Genomic DNA, 22,964 nt, shown 5'->3' on the forward strand with positions numbered 1-22,964 from the left:
GTATTAACCCAAACACCCGAGAGAAATACTCCATCACAAATTTTTATTAGCAACAAAGAGCACTATTTTTGTTTTTACTTCATAAACAGCAAAAAACACTTAAAAAGTCTGGTCCCCCATCCAAGTACTAACCAGGCCCAACCCTGCTTAGCTTCCGAGATCAGTCTGGTCCCATTTACCAGAAGGCTTACCAAACCCCAGTATAGAAGGAAGGCTGCAGGCTAAAATGAAGTAGAGCTCTGGGGAACCAGTGCCCTGGGGGGGGGTGGCTGGGGGGGGGGGGGGGGGGGTTCCATTCTCCGTAACAGACACTGCCAACATCAGGGAGCTCACGGCTCAGCCTTACACTGAGAGAACAACTAAGTCCCTGAGATGGGAACAGACTTGCACAGAATGATGGGGAAATTGCCACGGTGAGGGGATGTTAGAGACCAAAGGCAGTTGGGACAGAATGGCAGAAGAGAGGGACTCATGGCCAGGGTAGCAGTCTCACCGCAGTTAGAAGGTTTGGTGGAGAGAGCTGAAAGGTAGCTACCCAAACTCCCTGCAGCTTAGCAATGAAAAATGGGAATGGAAAGGTATCACTATTCAGGGTTCTAGTTCTAGGCAACAAGGGTGAGTGTCCATTTCAAAAAATATCTCATCCAGTTTAAATATTCAAGGACTAGAGGCCTTCTCTCTTCATTCATCCATTCAAATACCTTTTACTGAAGAATACTTCTGCCAGACTCTGGATATATTAGAGAACATGACTGTTCTCTCTGCAAACTCTGACACCCCCACTACTCCCACCCTCCCGCTCCCCACCCTGTCCCCCATCCCACTCCACAACCCCAACCCCCCCCTTCCCCCTCAGTTTAGTCACTGTGAAATGACTTTAGTCAGGGCTGACCTAATGCCTGTTTGCTCAGTCACTGAACAAAACATTTACTGACCTGTTCTTCCCAGGGACTAAGCTAGGCATGGGGATAAAAATGAGTAAGACACAACCTCTACACTCCTAAGATCTCTTAAAGGAGTGGAGCGGAACACAAATGAAGTTACAATACAGTGTAACAAGCACTCTAAAGGGATACTTGCCCAAACAAAAAATACTTAACTGGTGGGTGAATGACAATGATAGAGTCAAGTACAAATAGCCTTCATGCACTGTTTGAACTTGATGCATTCCTCATGCACATGTTTCCTGAAGATGTTTCAACAAACCCCACATACTAGCAGATACACATGATAAACAGAGAACAATATCTAGTTAAGCTACACTCTGGATTGCTGGATGTGAAATCCCCAGGTAAGTAACTTCTACCAGTAGCCTCAAAGAGAAAAATTCAAATTCATGGATTTGTTAATTCAGGATCATTGAAGACCTTACCAAAAGTAGTCTGGAGTCATCCCAATAATTAGACAATAAATACCTTTTATTGGCTGAGGTTGAGTCTTTTAGAAAACATTGTATACTATTCAAAATAAATAGGTACCGCCTATTCTAGTGCCTATGCAGGTCTTAAGATCACAGTGGAAAAGGCTGAGTACTACCACTTTCAGAAGCTGACTTTATTATAACAATTGCCCATGGTTGTTAAGAGCAATTCTGGCCCAACACAGATGTCCAAATATGATAATAAAGATGATGGGGGCACCTGGGTGGCTCAGTCAGTTAAGCGACTGCCTTTGGGTCAGATCATGATCCTGGAGTCCCGGGATCGAGTCCCACATCGGGCTCCCTGCTCAGCAGGAAGTCTGCTTCTCCCTCTGACCCTCTTCCCTCTCCTGCTTTCTATCTCTCATTCTCTCTCTCTAATAAATAAATAAAATCTTTAAAAAAAAAATAAAGATGATGATAATCACAACAGCAGCAAGAGTTCCATTTGAGTACTTATGATAGTTATGGTATGTCCTGAGTACTTGGTATGTCTTGCATTACATACATTTGCTCTTAAATATCCCTGCACCCTCTTTTTTTTTTTTTTTAACTGTATAAAACTGTATCTTCTTTATTTTGCATACTTTAATCTCGGAACAAAATAAAAAAAAAACACCCACAATACATATCCAAACCCCGTCAAATATCAGAAGGGATAGGGCTTGAGGGCCTTCTTTCCTGCCTCAAAGACAGGAGAAAAAAAAAGAAAAAACCACTAGACATCAGCAGAGGGAACCAGCTGAACCGGGGCCACTCGGGGCTGCTGGGGAGCCATGGGGACACTATACAGAGGGCACAAGGTCTGCAGATAGAACTAATCTACTTCTTCCATGCGAGAGGCATCCTCATCACCCTCAAGGTGGGGGGATCTCATCAGGAACAGCAGCACTGGGTTCCTCTGCGGTCACTTCATCTTCAATGCCCAGCCCTAGCTTGATCATGCGGTAGATGTGGTTGGAGTGAGTCTGGGGATCCTCGAGTGAGAAGCCGGAGGAGAGCAGAGCTGTTTCAAACAGCAGCACCACCAGGTCCTTGACTGCCTTGTCATTCTTGTCCGCCTCCGCCTTCTGCCGCAGTGTTTCCACGATGGGGTGGTCAGGGTTGATCTCCAGGTGCTTCTTGGCCATCATATAGCCCATCGTAGAGTTGTCCCAAAGGGCCTGGGCTTTCATGATCCGCTCCATGTTGGCCGTCCAGCCATAGGTGCTCGTCACAATGCAGCAGGGTGAAGACACTAGCCTATTGGAGATTGTCACCTTCTCAACCTTCTTATCCAAGATTTCTTTCATGAGTTTGCAGAGGTACTCGAACTTGGCCTTGCTCTCCTCCATTTTCTTCTTCTCCTCTTCATCCTCAGGCAGCTCCAGGCCCTCCTTGGTAACTGAGACCAGACTCTTCCCATCAAACTCCTTGAGCTGCTGCACGCAGTACTCGTCGATAGGCTCCGTCATGTACACTACCTCGAAGCCCCGCTTCCACACTCGCTCCACAAAAGCGGAGTTGGCAACCTGCTCCTTGCTCTCACCAGTGATGTAACAGATGGACTTCTGGGTCTCTTTCATGCGGGACACATATTCTGAAAGAGAAGTCATCTCATCCCCAGACTGGGAAGTGTGGTAACACAGCAGCTCAGAAAGGCGGCGCCGGTTAGTAGAGTCCTGCACCCTCTTAAAAAAAGATATTACTCCCAATTTCAGAAAGACAAAATGGCTTTCCCATTTAGGGAACTAGTCAGAGGCAGAGCCAGGAACTTATCCAGGCCTCTTCATTCCAAAGTCTATGCCCATACATTTCCATGACATACGATTTTTTCTGAAAGGTTTATGTGTCACAGCTTGTTGAGCTGCCTGACTCAACAATGTGCATCCCAATTTACTTAGAGTAACATCTGATCACAAGAAAACCTACTTCATCTGATGGTGCTAAGATACTTACATATCTGGCAAAGATCAGGATGCTTCAAAACTCTGAACTACTGAAACTGAAGACACACAATGACATTTCAAAATTAAAGATAGCTGTTTTCTTAGATCTAAAACAGAGTCATCTGTTTGTCCATGTGTGTACACACACACACGCACACACACAACCCTATGAATACTTCAATTCAAAAGACTCAACACTTTTCATTGTTATTACCACCACTCCCAGTATTATTATCTTAAACATTTACTGAAGGTCTAGTAAGTTCAAAACACTCTTCTAGGCACTGGGTGTATAGTAGTAAACAAAAAGATAACAATAATCTCTGCCCTTGTGGAATTTATATTTTGGTGGAAGAGACAGACACTAAATGAGACAAATGTATAAAGTATCTTAAACAGTGAAAAATGCTAATGGAAACAAAAATCAGATAAGGAAGGGGGCTGTAAAATGCTGGAGCCATGCTAAAACTTAGCTAGGGTGGCCAGAGTAGAATAAAAGAAAAGGAAGCGAGGGAGCTCTCCATTTGACCATCTGGAGGAAGAGCTTCCCTGGTAGGCAAACAGCTAATACAAAGCAGTGGGGCAGGAATGTACCCGGTTTACCAAGGAACTCCAAAAGGCCAGTGTGGCTGAAGCAGATGAGCGACAGGCTAAGCAGGAGGTGACGTCCAAGTTGATACGTAGTTGAATCTGGATTTCCTGATGGGCTACACATGGTGTGTGACAGAAAGAAGAGTCAAGGATATCACTGTGGTCTTCAGCCTAAGCAATGGCAGAAGAGAACTGTTATCCAGAGAGATGTGGAAGATAGCCAGCTGTTCACGAGGGGATGTCAGCTTAGTTTTGGACATGTAAAGTTTGAGATGCCTGTGTGGAGACGTCAAATGGGCAGCTAGATACCCAGGTGTAGAGATCAACGAGGAAGTCAGTGCTAGAGATATAAACATGGATGTTACCAGCATACAGAGGTACCAAAAGCCATGATAATGGACGAAATCACCAAGAGAGTCTGTACAGATGAGATAAGGACCAAGGATGAAGCCAATGCCATACCCATATCAACATTTAGAAGTTGGGCTAATGAGAAGGATCTAGCAAGAGAGAATGAGAGAGGCAGGAGAAAAACCTGGCAAGTATAATGCCTGAAAACCAACCAAGTAAGCAAAATGCTCCTGGAAGGAAAGTGATCAATTGTGTCAAATGCTGCTGGCAGGCCAAGCAAGGTAAAGATTGAGTAAGGAATATGAGATTTTGTAACACAGGCGTCACGGGTGATCCTGAGAAGAATCGTTTTAGTTGAAGTGGTAGGCGCAAAATCCTGACTGGAGTGAGTTCAGTAAAGAATGGGAAGCAAGACACTGGAAACACCTATGTCAGAGAATTTTACTGTACAAGGAAGAAAGAGGGGTGCCTGGCTGGCTCAGTTGGTAGAACAAGAACAAGACCCTTGATCTTGGGGTTGTGAGTTCAAGCCCCACACTGGGCGTAAAGCTTACTTACTTATAAATAAACAAATAAATAAAATAAAATAAAATAAAATAAACGTTAGAAGGAATGGAGTAGATGGAGGAGAAAGGATCAAGAGAAAGCTTGTTTTTTAAGATGGGAAAAATAACATGTCTATGCTACTGGGAATGATCTGGTAGAGGACAAATGGATGCAAAGCTGATTCACTAGACTCCTAATGGTCAAAATGGAATGTGTAGTAAATAGGAGCAGAGTACTGGACAGTCATCATGTGCTGTCTCTAACGAGCTCCACCGGATGGCCAGGTTTAAGTAGAGTAGATCACTTCTTTACATTTTCAGGTATTTACTACCAAAGCTGTCATGGGAGTTTCAAAATGCTTTCATGAAAAATATATATAAAACCAAAATACAGCTTAAAATGTAAGGAAACCAACAGGGTTTCTTCAACTGGGATCGAAGAACTGTTGAGGGTTTGTGGGTAGTCTTAAGAATCTAGGAATTCTATTTTTTTAAACTTTACTTCTTCATTTTGATAAACACTTTAAATCAGTTTACCAGTTTAGCACCTTAACGGTACTCAATTTAAACTTGGAATGACTTAGGATATTAGACAGGGCCACCAGATCTTTAAACTTTTACATTCTCAGTTAGTAGTACAAAAACAGTTCCAAATTGCTAAATAAAGAAAAGCTGAAAAGAGAGAGCCTAAAGATTTGAAAGACCAAAAAAAAAAGGGGGGGGGTGCCTTGCTAAAAAAAAGCTGCACTATCGCTCTAAACAGAAAAGCCCAACAGGTAACAGGGAAACTTTTGCAAATCTATGAATGTCACCAGTGCAAAAGAATAAAGTGGTTACCTAAGACAAAACTCTTTAAGAAGGTTTATTTGGGATACAGCTTTGTACCAGTGAGAAGTCCCTAGAGTAAGTAAAAATAGATGACTGTTAACATAATAAAATAAAAGTAAAAAAAAATAGATGACTGTTCTATATGATGGAATACGATTCAGTACTACAAAGGAATGAATTACTGAAATCTACTACAACATGGATGAACCTCAAAAACACTATGCCAAGTGAAAGGGGGCAGACACAAAAGATCACACACTGTATGATCCCATTTATAGGAAACATCTAGAGACAGAAAGTAGATTAGTGGTTGCCTAGGGTGATGAGGGGGAGTAATGAGTGACTGCTAATGGGTATGGGGTTTCTTTTTCAGATAATAAAAATGTCATAAAATTAGATTATGGTGCTGGTTACACACCTGTGAAACTACAGCTGACCCCTGAACAACATGGGTTTGAACTGTGCAGGTCCACCTACACACAGATTTTTCCCAATAAAGTACAGTACAATACATGTATTTTCACCTTATAATTTTTTTTTTTTAAGATTTTATGTATTTGACAGAAAGAGACACAGCAAGAGAGGGAACACAAGCAGGGGGAGTGGGAGAGGGAGAAGCAGGCTCCCCCACAGAGCAGGGAACCCGATGCAGGGCTTGATCCCAGGACCCTGGGATCATGACCTGGGCCAAAGGCAGACGCTTAACGACTGAACCACCCAGGCACCCCTCCTTATAATCTTAATAACATTTTCTTTTCTCTAGCTTACTTTATTATAAGAATACAGTGTATAATACAACTTATAAAATATGTGTTAATTGACTGTTTATGTTATCAGCAAGGCTTTGGGTCAACAGCAGTTAAGTTTTAGGGGAGTCAAAAGTTACACATGAATTTTCAGCAGCATGGGGGAAGAGTTGGCACCTTTTTCAAGGGTCAACTGTAATGCTACAAACAACTGAATTACACATTTTAAACAGGTGACCTTTATGGTATATAAATTATATCTCAATGAAGTTATTAAAAAAAAAAATAGAGGACTGCCATCCGGGTCTCCACACACATAAAACAATGGCACGTAGAGCTCTTTGTAAATCCCCAGAACTAAAAAAGACAAACTAATTGATAATCCACCAGCTTAATACATCAAGTAACTGTACTACATTAATAGTTTCCAAAGATACTGCTAAAATGACAGTTATCAGAATATTCTCAGTATACTACTTTTTAAAGGAGGTCAAGAATAAAATCCTTCCAGGAATTCCTGTTAATATATTTCAATCAATTTCCTTCTTTTGTATCTTGAAAATTAAACATATCAGGAGATGAACACATAATGTTCCTTCCTAATATCCTATCCCTCCCATTTTTTAATATGTGGTCATGAACAAACTGTAGAGGCAAAATGTTAGGTTTAGTAAGTGTGTGGTAACCACCTGCCATCATTTGCTCCTTAGACTCCTAGGTATTTCCTATCTAGATACCAGAACATTTTATTTTTTATTTTATTTTATTTTTTTGACAGAGAGAGACACAGTGAGAGAGGAAACACAGGCAGGGGGAGTGGGAGAGGGAGAAGCAGGCTTCCTGCTGGGCAGGGAGCCTGATGTGGGACTCAATCCCAGGAACCTGGGACCATGACCTCAGCCGAAGGCAGACGCTTAACGACTGAGCCACCCAGGCGCCCAATACTAGAACATTTTAAATTCAACCTTTTGCTTTATCTAATCACATACATGATTCTGGAGTGCTAGTTTCACCTCACATAAAAAAGAAACAGACCACAGACTGGGAAAAACAACAGTCTCATCCAAAACAACACTAATGACAGAGGATCAAGCAGTAAAGAATTCAAAGAATTTTTTGCAATTTAAATAGAACAAACTCAGCCTAACTCATCTTTATTTTTGAAAAATTTAAAATTTTTCTTTTGCTTTTTTTTTAAGATTCTATTTATTTGAGAGAGAGAAAGAGAAAGCACATATGGGGGGAGGGGCAGAGGGAGAGAGAGAAGCAGACTCCCCGCTGAGCAGGGAGCCTGATGCAGGGTTGGGGTTTGGTCTCAGAACCCCACGACCAAAACAGGAGCCTAAGGCAGACACTTAACCAACTGAGCCACCCAGGCGCCCCTAACTTATCTTTAGAGTGGGACCATGGGACTCAGTTCTACCCAAAGCAACATATGAAGAACCAGCATAAATAGTTAAGATGGACTCTCTTTTATAATGGAATGAGGAAGAAAATAAGGATGTGGTTATAAACACCATTCACGCAGTGAAATGAGGAAGTGGCAACATTCTATTTGAATTTTATGATCCCAACCAGGCACTTTCCCTAACCTCTTCCAGTGTAACACCTTAAAATTTGCATATCCCTCTCACTACATCTAATCCAGAATCAGAAAACAAACATGTTCTACCATAAGGCTGAATGATCTTCCTTCCCTCTAAAGGCTGAATTTTTGTAAGAAAATGGCAGAATTCAGTTGGTTTGACTGTTAATGTTATCTACCGTGAAAAGCCTACTGAAATGAATTTGAATAAATTAGCATAGTCCTTCAAATTAGCAAATGTTCCCCTCTGTCCCACATACTTTCTCCTATTACTTCTTCCTCCAAGAATTATTTCCTGATTAACTCGATGCTACTCAGTTATTTTTTTGTTCTACATCTGCATACAATTCAAACACTACTTACGTGTACAGGGCTTTTACAAAGACCTGTTAGATTTGAAGACTTTATGTTTCCTCAACAAAATCAGAAATAATACTTAAGAATGAAATCTATATGTTCTAATACTTTAATACATAGGTCAAGTACACACAGGCCACCACAATACTCAGGAGTCAATTCATCCTCTGGAACATGAAATAAGTTCCAAACATAATGTACTTTTTCACAAAGTAATTTGGATACAGCTCCATTGTTTCACTCATTCTTCAGCACACTTTGATAGAACACCAGCTGTGCAATCTCTCCTGTCACACCCCTGTGCAAAAACCACCCAGATTCCTCACTGCCTACCAAAGTTCGTTTGACATTCAAAACACAAGCTTTCATACACCCACATTCCAGGTTCTCCCAAACATCCCTCATGCCTCCCCTCAGCCAGGATGGCTCTCCACATCACAATCAGCACCCCCGACCCCCACCTTCACATGTTAGTTAGCAGGTCTCTACAGTGTGTCCACACTAGGAGAGGTCCCTATAAAAAAAGATTTTCTAATTTGAATATGGGAATAAAACTTTAGCTTCCATCAGTCACAACCACCATCAACTCAGTATGACAGGAAGATACTGGCCTGTAAACAAGTAACTGTAATACCAGACAACCCCGCAAGTATACAGTAAGCTCTAACTTATAGTAAGTGGGTCATACCTGAGTGATGTACAGAATCAACATACTGTCGATGCACTCTAGCCACAAAGTCTATTTGGGATGTACAGAGGTAGATAAAAGGAAGAATCAAAAAATTTAAAAATTTGTTCTGGTTTTCAATGATCAAAACTAGTTTGGCCTATTGGACCAAGCTGTGAATACAGGGCTTTGCTTGCATTAGGTATTCAAGAAATACCTTCTTGATGAAATGAATACGTAGGCATCTCAGGGCAATGAGAAGGAGGACCAACTTGTGGTGCTGGGGCTGGGAATGGCGCAGAATGGCTCAGATGAGACAGAAGAGAGCCTGGATCCTGGGTTCTCCCAGGACCAGAATCTTCAATCCCCATACTGACTGGTTTGGATCCCTTCTTTCCCCACGTTTCTAGATGCTCCCTTGCCCTTCCTGCCACAGGACCACCACCCATTCCCAGTATCTAATGGCTCCTCTCTCAGTGGTGACCTTGCTGCCATCACATCTGCCTCTCTCCTCTAATACCCCACAAAAATGAGAGGTATGATGGCCAAAAAATCTAACTTCGGAAACCCTTCTCTAACCTAGTATATTCCTTGGGCTAGAGGACAACCTCTCCATACTTCACATGCCAAGAACAAACACGTTTGTTTTTAGAAAAACCAGGCATTTCACTCTAATTTTATTTATTTTTGAGAATAGGCAACACATGTATCCTGTACAGAACTCTAGAGGTGCAAAGGAGTATACAGAGAAAAGTGAAGTTGGGGTCCTTCCCCCCAGAGACAATCATTATCATCTCTATTTACAATTACTAAAACAAGACTGTTTTGTTTTTTGTTTTTTTTTTAACTGTGAACAGAGTAGCTCAGCAACATTGTTTTCAGGCTTGTTTGGGGAAAGGAGCTATCTGTGAGCCAAACACCTATGTATAATGTGTCTATGAGAAAATACCTCGTAAGTCTTCCAGAACTTCTTTGTCTTCTCAGAAGACTGGAGCCACAGCTTGGGATACAGCACAATACCACGAACATAAAGAACATGGCTTCTGGCATTTCACAGACCCATGTCTGTGTTACCAGCTCTGACACTAAGCAACTCAGGAAATGTTATTTTAACTTGTGCATTTTAGCTTTCTCATTCATCATATAGGAATAGATTCTGGTGATGATTAAAATGGAAATATGTTAAATGTGGGGTGCCTAGGTGGCTCAGTCGGGTGAGCATCCAACTCTTGGTTCCAGCTCAGGTTATGATCTCAGGGTCCTGGGATTGAGCCCAGGAGCCCAACTCAGCAACCAGCTCAGCAGCGAGCCTGCCTGAGATTCTCTCTCCCTCTGCCCCTCCCCTCAGTGCCAATGCACGTGCACTCTCTCTCAAATAAAGAAATAGACCTTTAGGGGCGCCTGGGTGGCTCAGTCATTAAGCATCTGCCTTAGGCTCAGGTCATGATCCCAGGGTCCTGGGATCAAGCCCCACATCAGGCTCCAGCCCCGCATCGGGCTCCAGCCCCACATCAGGCTCCAGCCCCGCATCGGGCTCCAGCCCCACATCGGGCTCCCAGCTCAGCGGGAAGCCTGTTTCCCCTCTCCCACTTGCCCTACTTGTGTTCCCTCTCCCGCAGTCTGTTAAATAAGTAACTAAAATCTTTAAAAAAAAAAAAAAATAGACCTTTAAAAAATAAAAGAAGAAATACGTTAAATGCTTTGATTTTTCCATGCCTTAACCTTGTTTTCTGCTGTCTTTGTAAAATACTTTCATTTAACTGCATCTGGAATATTTTTATTTTAATGTGTATCCAAATTTTTTTTTAAGATTTTATTTATTTGAGAGAGAGAGACAGCGCACACACAAGCAGGGGGAGCAGCAGAGGGAGAGGCAGAAGCAGGCTCCCCGCTGAGCCGGGAGCCCAATGTGGGGCTCAATCACAGGACCCCGGGATCATGACTTGAGCCAAAGGCAGACACTTAACTGACTGAGCCACCCAGGCGACCCACGTGTATCCAAATTTCTAAATAAAAAAATGAGTGAGAATACCAGAATGTCTATCAAAGGCTTCCATTTACAGAATCGAAGACTCTTAACAATTACCTGTTGTTCTTTTCTTTCTGTTGCATGATGACACTTTTCAATTCTCCAATGCCTCAAGAAATCTCGAAGATATCCAAAGAGAGTGAGTACACCATACCCCACATAAGTAAGCACAGCAACCAGCATTGGTGTTTCTTCAAAAGCTTCATTAAATGGTCTTTTGTAAAGTCCTCCATTTTGTGTAACATGATGGATCTAAAACAGAGGTTAAAAACATTTATTTCGGGTGGGGGGATGGGTTAGCCTGGTGATGGGCATTGAGGAGGGCACGTTCTGCATGGAGCACTGGGTGTTATGAACAAACAATGAATCATGGAACACTGCATCAAAAACTAATGATGTAATATATGGTGATTAACATAACAATAAAAAAATAAAAAATAAAACATTTATTTCGATCCCACGAAAAAGATTACTACTTAAAACCTAATTCCTTACAGATCTGCATAACTTCAGAATTCTCTAATAGTCAAAAAAAATCCACTAAGATCTATCAGGGCATAATTTTTTTCAACAGAAATATTTTAAGTTATATATACTTTAAATAAACAGTAAAGAAAGAAAAACAGAGAAGGAACTGCCTAAGAACAATGCTTAACACTCATTTTTGTCATTATTTGATTTTTTAACTAATCTTAAAACACTATGGTTGGAGTGTGTATAATTTCCTTTGTTCTAATAAAGCCGATAAAAAAACGAATCAACAAAGAAAAAGCCTATCCTGAAAAATAGTATATTAGTTTACAAATGAAGTAGTCAAAGTAAATCAGTCCTAGAATAAACAAAAATATTTATGTTTTCCTGCTGTAGAGTCTTTTTTTTTCCTGTTCTATAGTCTTAAAGCCACCAGCCGTCGTATTCCAAATAATGACCAGCACTAGGCCCCTGCAGAAACCTGTGGTTTATTAACAGCCTCTGTTGTGGTAACATAAATAAATAATGCATAAAAGTAAAATGCTTACATAACAGTGGTTCAGCACTGTACAGAAGCAGAAAGTAGAAAGCAACACAAGGGGAAAAACAGTTAAGAGTGATCAGTAACTGTCATGAAATCATTCTGTCCCCCTTCATCTTGACCTAAGTATCCATTTCCACTTTTAAGATTATCCCTGGTTTCATCCTTTGGGATACTTGAATTTTAATATACAGATACCAAGCTACTGCACTTTTGATCTCAGAGCTTAAAGCTTTTTACTTTTTGGCCAATCTTAATGGAAATCTTTTATGGAAAAATCTCAACAGAGAAGTTTGTGTGTTAACTTTAATCTTAACTTTGAAACAGCCAACTGCAGTGAGGATGCTCACTCCCTATTTACCAGGAACATATTTTCAACTGAGGACTGTACTAGAGTTATGAAAAGCCCCTATTATGAAAGAATAAAAGATTCTTTCTTGACCTCTCAGGCAACTTGATCCAAGGGTTAATATATTTTAGAATATTATATCCCAATAATATTCTTTGGGGAAAGCTACCTGAATGCTGCAAGTCAGAACAGCTGGAAAAGAAATAGTTGTTCTTAGCAAGGGAAAGGCTTTCAGATAGGCATGATCCTTGGAATCCGCTGTCACTGCTTCAATTCGATGGCCTAAAGAACTTCTGAAAACTATTTGAAAAACTGATACAGGTCTTCAACAATCTCTTCCTCAAAGGGGTGGAAATCTGTGCCAACGTTTACTACTTAAACTTTTATGCAGGAGCAAGGCTGCAATGTGTTTAGAACAGAATAGCTACAAGTGAGCCAATAACTGAAGAGATTGTTTAAAAATTAATAATATAGCACATAAACAAGCTATAAAGCCAGACAAAGAAAATCAAAAACACTTAAAACACAACAAAAATAATATTCTGATCATCTCTTTAAAAAACTGTATCTAAAAGAACATTGTATTTAATACCAATACCCAACTCTCCTTAACTCTGAGACTGTTTTCTCTCAATAGAACATACTAGTAAAAAGTAAGGCAATTTTCAGAGCTCCTAAGTCTCTAACAAATGTGTGACAGATTTATACGTCAGGAATGCTGTGGGTGGATCCCTTTAAAAGATATCCGACTTGATCTGAGGCACACCCAAACCAGCAAGACCAAGTATATTCATACAGTTGAATGGATGGTCTAGGAAGGAGGAAGTTAAATCATTAGTTTGCTTTTAAATATTGTGATTCTATCACAGTGTCACTTTAACTGCATTTTAAGGAACCGAGATTCATCTATGAAGTAACTTTTGGAAAACAGCCTCAGTCAAAACACAGATCACTCTGATTATTCAGGGCGAGAATGTACAGGCCAACTGATAGGCAAACCTCTGGTAGTTGACAAAATCTTAGAAATCAGAGAAAAAAAATTACTTGATCTTCAATTACTGATGCTAAATTTTATTTGACATGATTCAAATAAAAATAGTAGTATTACCACATCTGAAACTAATGATGTACTATATGTTGGCTAATTGAATCTAAATAAAAAATGGAAAAGAATAGTAGTATTACCATCTTATACATGTATAATGTTCCATAAGGGAAAGCACCAGGCTTATTTTGCTCATTATCACACATCTAGCACTCAGGAGAGTATTTATTAAGTGCTTAACAAATAGTAAGTACTCAGTAATGTTTCCTTTTACTACTATTAGTATTACAGAAAGTGGCACCTTACAGAAGCTCAATAAGCATTTGCTGAATGAATGAAAATACACATTATGCTTTTTGTTCTTTCAGCAGTAAGTACCCTGTAACAGAAGGGTTTAAGCAAGTTACAGTGACTGCACAATTAATATTAGGACATTTCCAGAACCCACATCTAATACCTTTTAGTCTCAACTACATTGGAGGTCAAATTCACACTACACAAAACATGGGCTACAAACTCTTCCAGGGTATTTCATATTCTGGATTCACCAAGCAAGAGGGCTCTTAAGAGGTCTTTCATTCATTCTAACAAGAATTACACTGTTAACAAGGCAATCAAGAAAAATATTAGCTTATCACTCCCTCCAGGTTAAAAAAAAAACAACAGTTCAGTCTGCTCACATTAAACATAAAAAGAGTGTAACAGTGCTAGTATTATTAATCAAGGGAAGATTTAAGTACTCCAACGAAAACCAAGATAGTTTGCTTGAAAAGTAACATTTTTTTCAAGCAAATGCAAAAGAAAAAAAGGCCAAAGAAGAAATTTTTTTTTCAGTCAAAATCATAAGCACATCATCATAAAACACATTACAAGAAGAGGAGAGGGGAAAAAACCAAACCAATAAGCCATTTTGTTCACATGTCTATAGGCTATCAACTACACTTATTAAACAGCTGAAAAAAGACTCTTAACCAAAGCAATAATGGAAAGGTATAATCAAGATAAACCATAAACAATATATATGCACTAAAACCATCTAGAAGGAGACACAAATTGGAGTGGGGAGTGGCATAGAGGTAGAACGCCTACTTTCTATTTATAACCCTCTGAACCAATTTGCTTTTTCATTTTTACGAGAGTACACATACTGAATTTTCATTTATCATTTTGTTTTAAAAATGTTTAATGAATTTTCTCACTGATTTTATTCACTATTTGGACTAAAACAGAGTTAATAAAAGCAACATATGCCTCTCATGATAACCTCAGGTCTCTATCTACAGCCTCTCTAGAGAACTGTCATCTACTTGCTAGCTCTCAAACAGACTGTAAATGCTGGTAAGTATGCACAAATCTACATGTCAATTCCAAATTCTCCCCAGAACTCCAAATTTACATTTCAACCTGCCACCTGTAAGTCCCACTTGGACATCCCAACTCAACAAGTCTGAAGCTGAACTCCTCTCACCATCTTCACTCCTCCCTCAGTTAAAACCAGATTATCCTCCTGAATCACCCACCTGGTTGGCAGCATCACCACCCGGTCTACCCAGTCTCCCAACTTTGGAGTCTTCTTTAGCTCCACCTCATTTTCGGACTTCATTCTAGAACCAGTAATGAATTTGTGTGCCTTGGTTCAAGACCTTCCTGTGGGGCACCAGGGAATTTTAAGGAGGTTGGAGATGTTCTACATCTTGAGAGAGGTACTGGAGACACAGTACACACACAGGTAAAAAGTCATGGAGCATGATGTATTTTATGCACTTACCTGAATGTATGTTACTCCTCAATTTTAAAAAACCCTCAGTGCCTCTTCCTTCATTGGACCACTGTAATATCCTCCCCTTCCTGTCTGGTCTCCCTGCCACCAAGACCCTCTCCACACCCCAATTATCCTTCTAGTCACACCAAACTTCTTGCCGCAGTCTTTCCAACAAGAATTCTCCCCTAGAGAAGGAGTGCAAATCTTCTGACAGCAATAAGGCAATAATAAATAATGTTTACTGTGAGAAGTCGAGGCAGTAAAATAAGCATTTTAGAATGTGGAGGTAAACACCAAAAAGAAGATGGAAAAAGAGCAGAAGAGAGCAGAAGACTGCTGTGTATTTCATAACAAGCCATGTGGAACCATCTGATGCTTGAAACCATGTGCTACAGGCTGTTAGGAATTCTTAGATCCTACAGGACTGGACCACAGAGCTATTTCGCTGTGAATGCACGCTATTTTAAAGACAAGAAAGAATAATTCCAAAAACAATTCAGGTATCATCAGGGTACTCTTCTCGGTTTCAAAGGTGGGGGACCATAACTGCAGATAGAATCAACAGGTAAGTGCCTCGGAAAGGAAGCCTGAAGCATAGGGGGTAGAGGGGAGTGACCCCCATCCCAGTGGGTCCAGAGGACATAGCATCAAACCAAAGAGGATTATTCTTGATCCTTAGGATCTCATGGAATATGCCTTGCTAAATTTTGGACTTGGTTAGGACCCATCACCCCTCTCTTCCTTCTAATTTCTCTCTTTTGGAATGGAAATGTTTATCCTCTGCCTGTCCCACCATAGTATTTTCAAAACACAAAACTTACATGGCTTCATGAGCTCAAAGCTGGAGAGGAATTGTCTTAGGATAAATTGTATCTCGCGTTTCACTCATATCAGATGTAAATGATATTTAGATGAGACTTTCGACTATAGACTTTAGAGCTGATGCTGGAATGAGTTAAGACTTTTGAAGTTGCTAGGGCAGAATGAATGTATTTTGCGTGCATTAAGAATATGATTTTAGGGGGATAATGGGCAGAATGTTATAGGCTGAATATCTGTCTCCCCCCACCTCATTCATATATTGAAGCTCTAGTGTAATGCTATTTCAAAGTAGGGCCTTAGGGAGGTAATTAGGTTTACATCAGGTCATGAGGATGGGCCCCATAATGTGCTTAATGCCCTTAGAAGAGAAGGCAGAGAGCTCCACTGAAGAATAGCTCTGTGAACACACTGTGAGAAAGCTATCTACAAGTCCCAGGAAGAACGCCCTCACCAAGAACTCAATCTGCCAGCAACCTGATCTTGGACTTCCTGAACCATGCCAAATATCTGTTGTTTAAGCAATCTTGTCAATGGCATTTTCTTATGGCAGCCCAAGCTGACTAAGACAAAGGTAAAGGGAGAGAATGTATACAACCTACTCTCAATTGATTCAGGAAAAAGTAATTGTGCGGTGTGTGTATGTGTGTGTGTAGAGAGAGAGAACAATGGAGAATTTTCTTCATGAACCATTTGAGTCAGGTGCAGTTATGATGTACCTTTATACATCAGTGTGTCTCCCTTAAAAACAAAGATATTCTCTTACATAACTACAGAACAATTTTCAAAACCAGGAAACCAATAGAATACTAATATCCAGTCTACAGACTGTATTTATATTTTGCCAAGTGTCCTAATAATGTCTTTATAGCCAAAAAAAAAAAAAAATCCTAGATCATGTGTTGCATTCTGTCTCTCCAGTTTCAGAATAAAGAAAAAGGGTAAGTTTTGATTACACTGTAAACTGACTTATAAGGAATGATCCTAAGCAGAGGTTTTGAGAATCCCATGAAAGAACAGAGGGTAACTATGTAATTAAGCAATAATGGGGAAGTAATTAGTGGGAAGCAAAAGCAGACACTTCTGATATGAATTAATAAATCACATGAGCATGATTTTATAAGCAAATAGACATAGTATCGCTGAATGTGTCAGTAGTATGACAGAACCCGCCCAGCTGGCAGAGAGTTTGGAACATTAAAAAAAAAATTAATGTCCAATATGAACAACCATTATTGTTTTGGCAATCGAAAGACTGCCATCATGCCTTTTCTGCTAAACGAACCCCATTCACTTCCAGTGGTATATTCTGTTGTTCCTTAAAATTAGTTCTGCTGAATGGCCCTTTCTTGGAATTTTACTGAAATGTACTAGCCTCTCCCTACTGCATACCATACATACTAAAGAAAACAGTTTGGAGCTTTGCACCAGTCACACAAGCTATTCCACACTCGGAACATGTATTTCCAGAAGTGTCCTCTTTTTTCCACAAGCAACTTTTGAAAAGTAAGGAGTCCACGTTTTTTCTTGCAATCAGGATAAATTCCCTACTTTTTGTCAAAAAGTATCTCCTATGGAATGGACTGTGCTTCCAAAGCTTGCTGGAAAACAAACATATATTTTTTTAAAGATTTTATTTACTTATTTGACAGAGAGAGAAAGAGTACAAGTAGGCAGAGAGGCAGGCAGAGGGAAAGAGAGAAGCAGGCCCCTTGCTGAGCAGGGAGCCCAATGTGGGGCTTAATGCCAGGACCCCGGCCGGGATCATGACCTGAGCTGAAGGCAAACACTTAACCGACTGAGCCACCCAGGTGCCCCAACAAACATATTTTGACATTACGATTTTCCTATTTGAAAACTCAAAAATGGAGACGCCCACATATATATGCCCTGGCACTTTTTCAGTTCAGTGGCATCCCGTGCACTCGGGCAGCGAGGTTCTGCCCCGGAGTTACCATTCTCCCTTGCCACCCACACCTCCTCTGTAGCACTTCCCGATCTCCAGATAAGCTTCGTGGCGTAACAGACAGATGCAACCGTCAGGAGATCTGAGCATGAGTGCAGCTCTGCCACAGATTCTGCTCCTTGATCGGAGCTCTCTTCCACCTCTGACATGTTCTGGGCCTGTAACCCCACGCCCTCCACGCTGGTTCTGGAGTGGACACCACCTGAGGGACAACCTGGTTCGCATCAATTTCCCCTCTCTGCGGAAAATCTCTGACACATGGGGGTAGGCCCCTGGTGGTCGGCCCCTGGTGGTCACATCTGCAGTATGACTGTATTCCTGGGTCCTGACTGACTGACGCGGGGGTAGGCACCTATGCCAAAATAAACCTAACAACCCTCTCTCACGGGGATTTACGATTTCAACAGGTTAAGAGTGTGAAGGGCACTAGACCTCCAACATCCTGGAGAAAAGCTCCGTGAACTCCTGCTGCTGAGGTCCCAAGTGCTGTGCTATTTCCTGCCTGACTTCTCTGAGTTATTCATCATTTCTACCTTACTCCCTCCTTTTATTTATTTTTTGCATGCCTATCATCCTTGCAATAAATCACCTTTTTGTTTAGATAGAGTCAGTTTCTGTTGCTATTAACTGAAAAAAGTGTGTTTTTTATTTTTTGTTTAAAGATTTTATTTATTTGAGAGAGACAGAGAGAATACAAGCTGGGGGGGGGGCAGAGAGGGAGGGACAGAGAGACAAGCAGACTCCCTGCTGAGTGTGGAGCAGAGAGTGTAGGGCTCCATCCCAGGACCCTGAGATCATAACCTGAGCTGAAGTCAGCCGCTTAACCAACTGAGCCACCCAGGCGCCCCTTAAGTGAAAGAAATTTAACAGATACATATTCCATATTCCATGATAAAATCTCTTAGAACTTCTTTTGTACACTTATCGACTGGGTATTTATATGTTAACAGAGCCTACAGACTTTTAGAGTTTCAGTAAAATTTTTAAGTACGTCTCTCAACGGTCAATTTTGTGCATTTGGAATATTGTTCACTCTTTATCTAGGATAAGGGATACCTGGTTCAAAATTATAAGGTATTGAAGCACATGAGATTCTCATTGCCTGCTATAACTAAACTGTTTCCAGGTTCTCATTAATACACATGAAGATAGACCAAAAAAGGAAAACAAAAAAATCTGAACTAGTATTTTTATAAAGGGCAACAGCAGACCACAGATCAAAATTCAGACAATATTTGTCTGCTAATTTTGCCTAACTGCAGAGAACATGCTCATAACCATTAAACAAGACTCTTTAATGGTTGAAAAATCATAAACCAAAGGGGATGTAATAGATTATTTAATACAGGAGTTTAAGAAAATTGACTCTTTAGGAAAAAAACCTCTGATTAGAGCTTCTCCTCACACCATACTATGCCAGAGAAGGCTAACTGGCTCCCTGTGGATATTCTCCCTATCTCCCCTTTAGTAATAGAACCCCTCAAGTTTAGCTGGGTCCATGGCCACCCAGCTACTTTCTACATTTCCCAGTCTCTCCAGCAGCTAGGTAGCCATGTGATGAAATTCTGGCCAAAGAGGAAATGGGGACAGGTACCAGGGTTGGATTACATCCTTTAAAACAGCAATTGCTTTCCTTCCACTTCTCTTTCTCTCTGCCAGTGGCTTGGAATGGAGACGTGGTTGAGACTGAGATGCAAATACAACATCCTAAAAGATTACAGGACAACAAAGAAGATAGCTCATAACCTACCTACCGAGTGCTACCAGTCTACCTTCAGACTTCATGAAGAGAAATAATTTCTATACTGTTTGAACAACTTTATATTTATGTCATATTTACAACAACAACAAAAATTAAAACAAAAACGCTTCTAGGTTAAAATTCATAGGTAGAGGCAAGCCATCAATTTCACAGAACAACTAGATAAAACAATAGATTACTTAAGGCAAGAAATAGTTTTAAAGACAATGCAAAGCATGTCCTCCATGCAAAGCAAAAAGGGCAAGATACACTAAAATTCCAGAGAGGGAAGAACCTTTCCTTAGTGAGCTGAAATTGCTAGTCATTTTCTCTCCTGGTGGTATTTGCAGAATGTGAGCATGAATGATCGTAACTGGGCTTGCCATAGGCAGAAGAACACTGCCAAGAGAAAGAAAAACCAGCGGAGCTTATGACAGCTCTATAGGATAGTGTGACAGACTAAATTCTAACACAGCCCCAGATGCATGGCCAGTTTTCTGCACAGGACACTTACCAAGTGCTAGAAAAGCTGGAGAGCTGGACTAGAAAGGTGACTTGAAATCAACCACAATCTTACAATGCTTAGGAGATAAAGTCATACTAGAGGGAGGGGCTTGTAACAAACACACAATGGATCCCATCCTTAGACAGTGCTCCCCAGAGTGGACTGAATCTACCCAAAGATTTAGCCCAGCCCCACCCAGCTCCATCCCTGGTTAGATGGCGGGTGCTCAGCCCCACACGGTACCTAAGAGCGCAAAAGATGAAAAGAACTTGCATCTCTGCAGGTCCGTTACGTGCAGCAATCAATCAGAAATGTCTGCTTTCCCAGGGGGCAGGGTGGGAATGTGGGCATGACTGAAGGAGAGAGAAGGCAGAGGACATAGCAGTCTACATATTCCCTCTCACCACTGCAGTACTGCCAGCCCTGGGAAATCCCTTACAACTTGACCCCTCCCTCCCTTTAATTTCACATGCCCAGAAATGGACACTCCTCCTGTTTAATTTTTTAACATTTCAAAACTGCACGAATAACTTTCAGACATCAAAGCCACTCCTAGGAACCCAGAGCTCCCTTTCTACCAAAGAGCTCAAAATCAGCATAATCATCTCATTCTTTTGACAAATATTTCATCTCTATATGTCAAGGACTGTACTCTGTACTGGAAAATATAAAGAGGAGATAACCCAGGGTGCCTGGCTGGCCAAGTCAGTGGAGTGTATGACTCTTGTTCTTCAGGTTGTGAGTTTGAGCCCCACAATGGGTGTAGAGATTACTGAAAAATAAAATCTTTTTTTAAAAAAGGAGATTAAAAAAATAGGAGATAATCCTAGTATTCAAGAATTCTTCAGGTTTTTTTTTTTTCCAAAAAAGGATACAAAGATCAGCATGGTCTTTGAGATAAAAAAAGAATAAGGAAACTGTTTTAAAAAATACTGTCAAAAGGGATTTATATTTAAATATGCAGGATAAAAAATACACAAAAAGTGAGAAACATTTCTTTTACAAGTGATTCCCACTCTTCCTCTTCACATGACTAAATGACAACACCAAAGAAAGGAGATTAAGCAAAGTGTCCAGTCATAAGAAAACTAAATTCAAAGTTGGGATTAGAATCCAAGTCTTTACATTTTCCATTTATTGCCATTTCTTAGTCATATTTCCGAGATTTTCTATGAATCAAGTTTTCCTTTAATGATTTCAGAAATACTAGTCTGGTTGTTTTAAAATCATCAGTGGCTTTCAGTGGAATATTAGAATTTCACTTTAAACTCACCCCTTGTGCTCCTTTTTGTGCTTCATATAGAATTAGCTAATTTTGCTGTTCATATTACTAGCTACACTTGGATTGAGATAAGTAGTTATATGAGCTTCCTCTGTTAAAAAAATGTCTGGGACGCCTGGGTGGCTCAGTTGGTTAAGCGGCTGCCTTCGGCTCAGGTCATCATCCCAGGGTCCTGGGATCGAGTCCCACATCGGGCTCCTTGCTCAGTGGGGAACCTGCTTCTCCCTCTGCCTGCCACTCCCCCTGCTTGTGCTCTGACAAATAAATAAATAAAATCTTAAAAAAAAAAAAAAGGTCTGTCTTTAGGAAACCAGAACACTAACTTTGCTGTCCTAGAAATAATCTGCTTCCTTCGCCTCTATATACAAGCCAAGCGTGTACAGGAAGCAATAAGGTACTATCCTTTAGCAAGTACAGCAGAACTCTCTGACAGGTGGCTCTCTTACAGTCCAGTCGGTGATCACAGACCAGGTTTCTCAGCCCAGCCTCATGGCATTTCAAATCAAGGTGAGGACGGGAGAAATGGCAGAAAGTCAGTGCTGACAGGTTTCCTTTCTCTAAGGGAAGCCCTAAGCATCATCTCACAGCTTAGACCCCTCATAAGACAATGGGAACGGGTGCTACAGAAGTTCCACTACTGGCCACGCTGCCCCTTAGGAAGAGCTCATGGAAAGGCGATAACAGAGTGGGTCTGGGCCATTTCCAGACCACTGGGCCATCATCAGCCTATTCTTATTCCTCCTCACAAGCTGTCACCACTCCCAAGAACGCTCAGTAAGCCCCCACAGACTTTAACCACCTGCAAGCCTGAAACACTAAAAAGTGTGCTATGGGTGTCTTTAATGGCACATGTTACCACAACCTGTTTCTTGTGTATGTTTACATTATTTTGGGAAAGTGTTTTTTGTCAGCCAGCAAGTATATATGATAGCATACTGTAATTAATACAAAAAAAAGATAAAAAATCTACTCAACATGTAGTTTTATCAAAACTTAACAATTAGCTTATAGGCTTTAGATCTTATTTTTTCCCACTAAATAAAACATTAAAGTTATCATTCATTCTTTCATTTATTCCACTGATACTTATTGAGCCTCTACTATGAGCTAAGCATGATCTGAGCACTAGAATACAGTACCATACACTCCAGAGGGAGAGGTGGACAATAAATAATCAAGTAGATGTATAATAAAGTACCAGGCAGTTTGTAAGTTCTATAACCAGGAAAAAAAAAATCATGGCAAGAGGAAAGCATTTTAGGCAAAGTGGTCAAGGGGTAAGCAAAATCTACATGGAGGAGGGGAGAAAACTAAGGAGAAAAGTTTCCCAGGCTGAGCTAACATGAGGACACAAGCCCTGGAGTAGGCACACTCCATGTGTTTGGGGAAGGGCAGAAAGGCCTGCTTGGCTAGAGGGCAGTGACCTGCAGGACATG

The 22,964-nt window shown here is 40.7% G+C and overlaps 1 protein-coding gene across 1 annotated transcript in view; it reads right to left on the reverse strand.

The window, feature by feature from the left end:
• SPTLC2 (serine palmitoyltransferase long chain base subunit 2) overlaps positions 1-22,964 on the reverse strand; it is a 101,629-nt gene that overhangs the window by 67,371 nt on the left and 11,294 nt on the right. The window contains exon 2 of the mRNA XM_025869543.2: positions 11,105-11,299. Within this exon, the coding sequence (XP_025725328.1) occupies positions 11,105-11,299 (195 nt within the window). The remainder of the gene's footprint in view (positions 1-11,104; positions 11,300-22,964) is intronic.

This window comes from Callorhinus ursinus, unplaced genomic scaffold (assembly GCF_003265705.2).
Source record: "Callorhinus ursinus isolate GAN/ISIS: 27379988/994484 unplaced genomic scaffold, GSC_fseal_2.0 scaffold8, whole genome shotgun sequence".
Classification (NCBI taxonomy): Eukaryota; Metazoa; Chordata; class Mammalia; order Carnivora; family Otariidae; genus Callorhinus; species Callorhinus ursinus.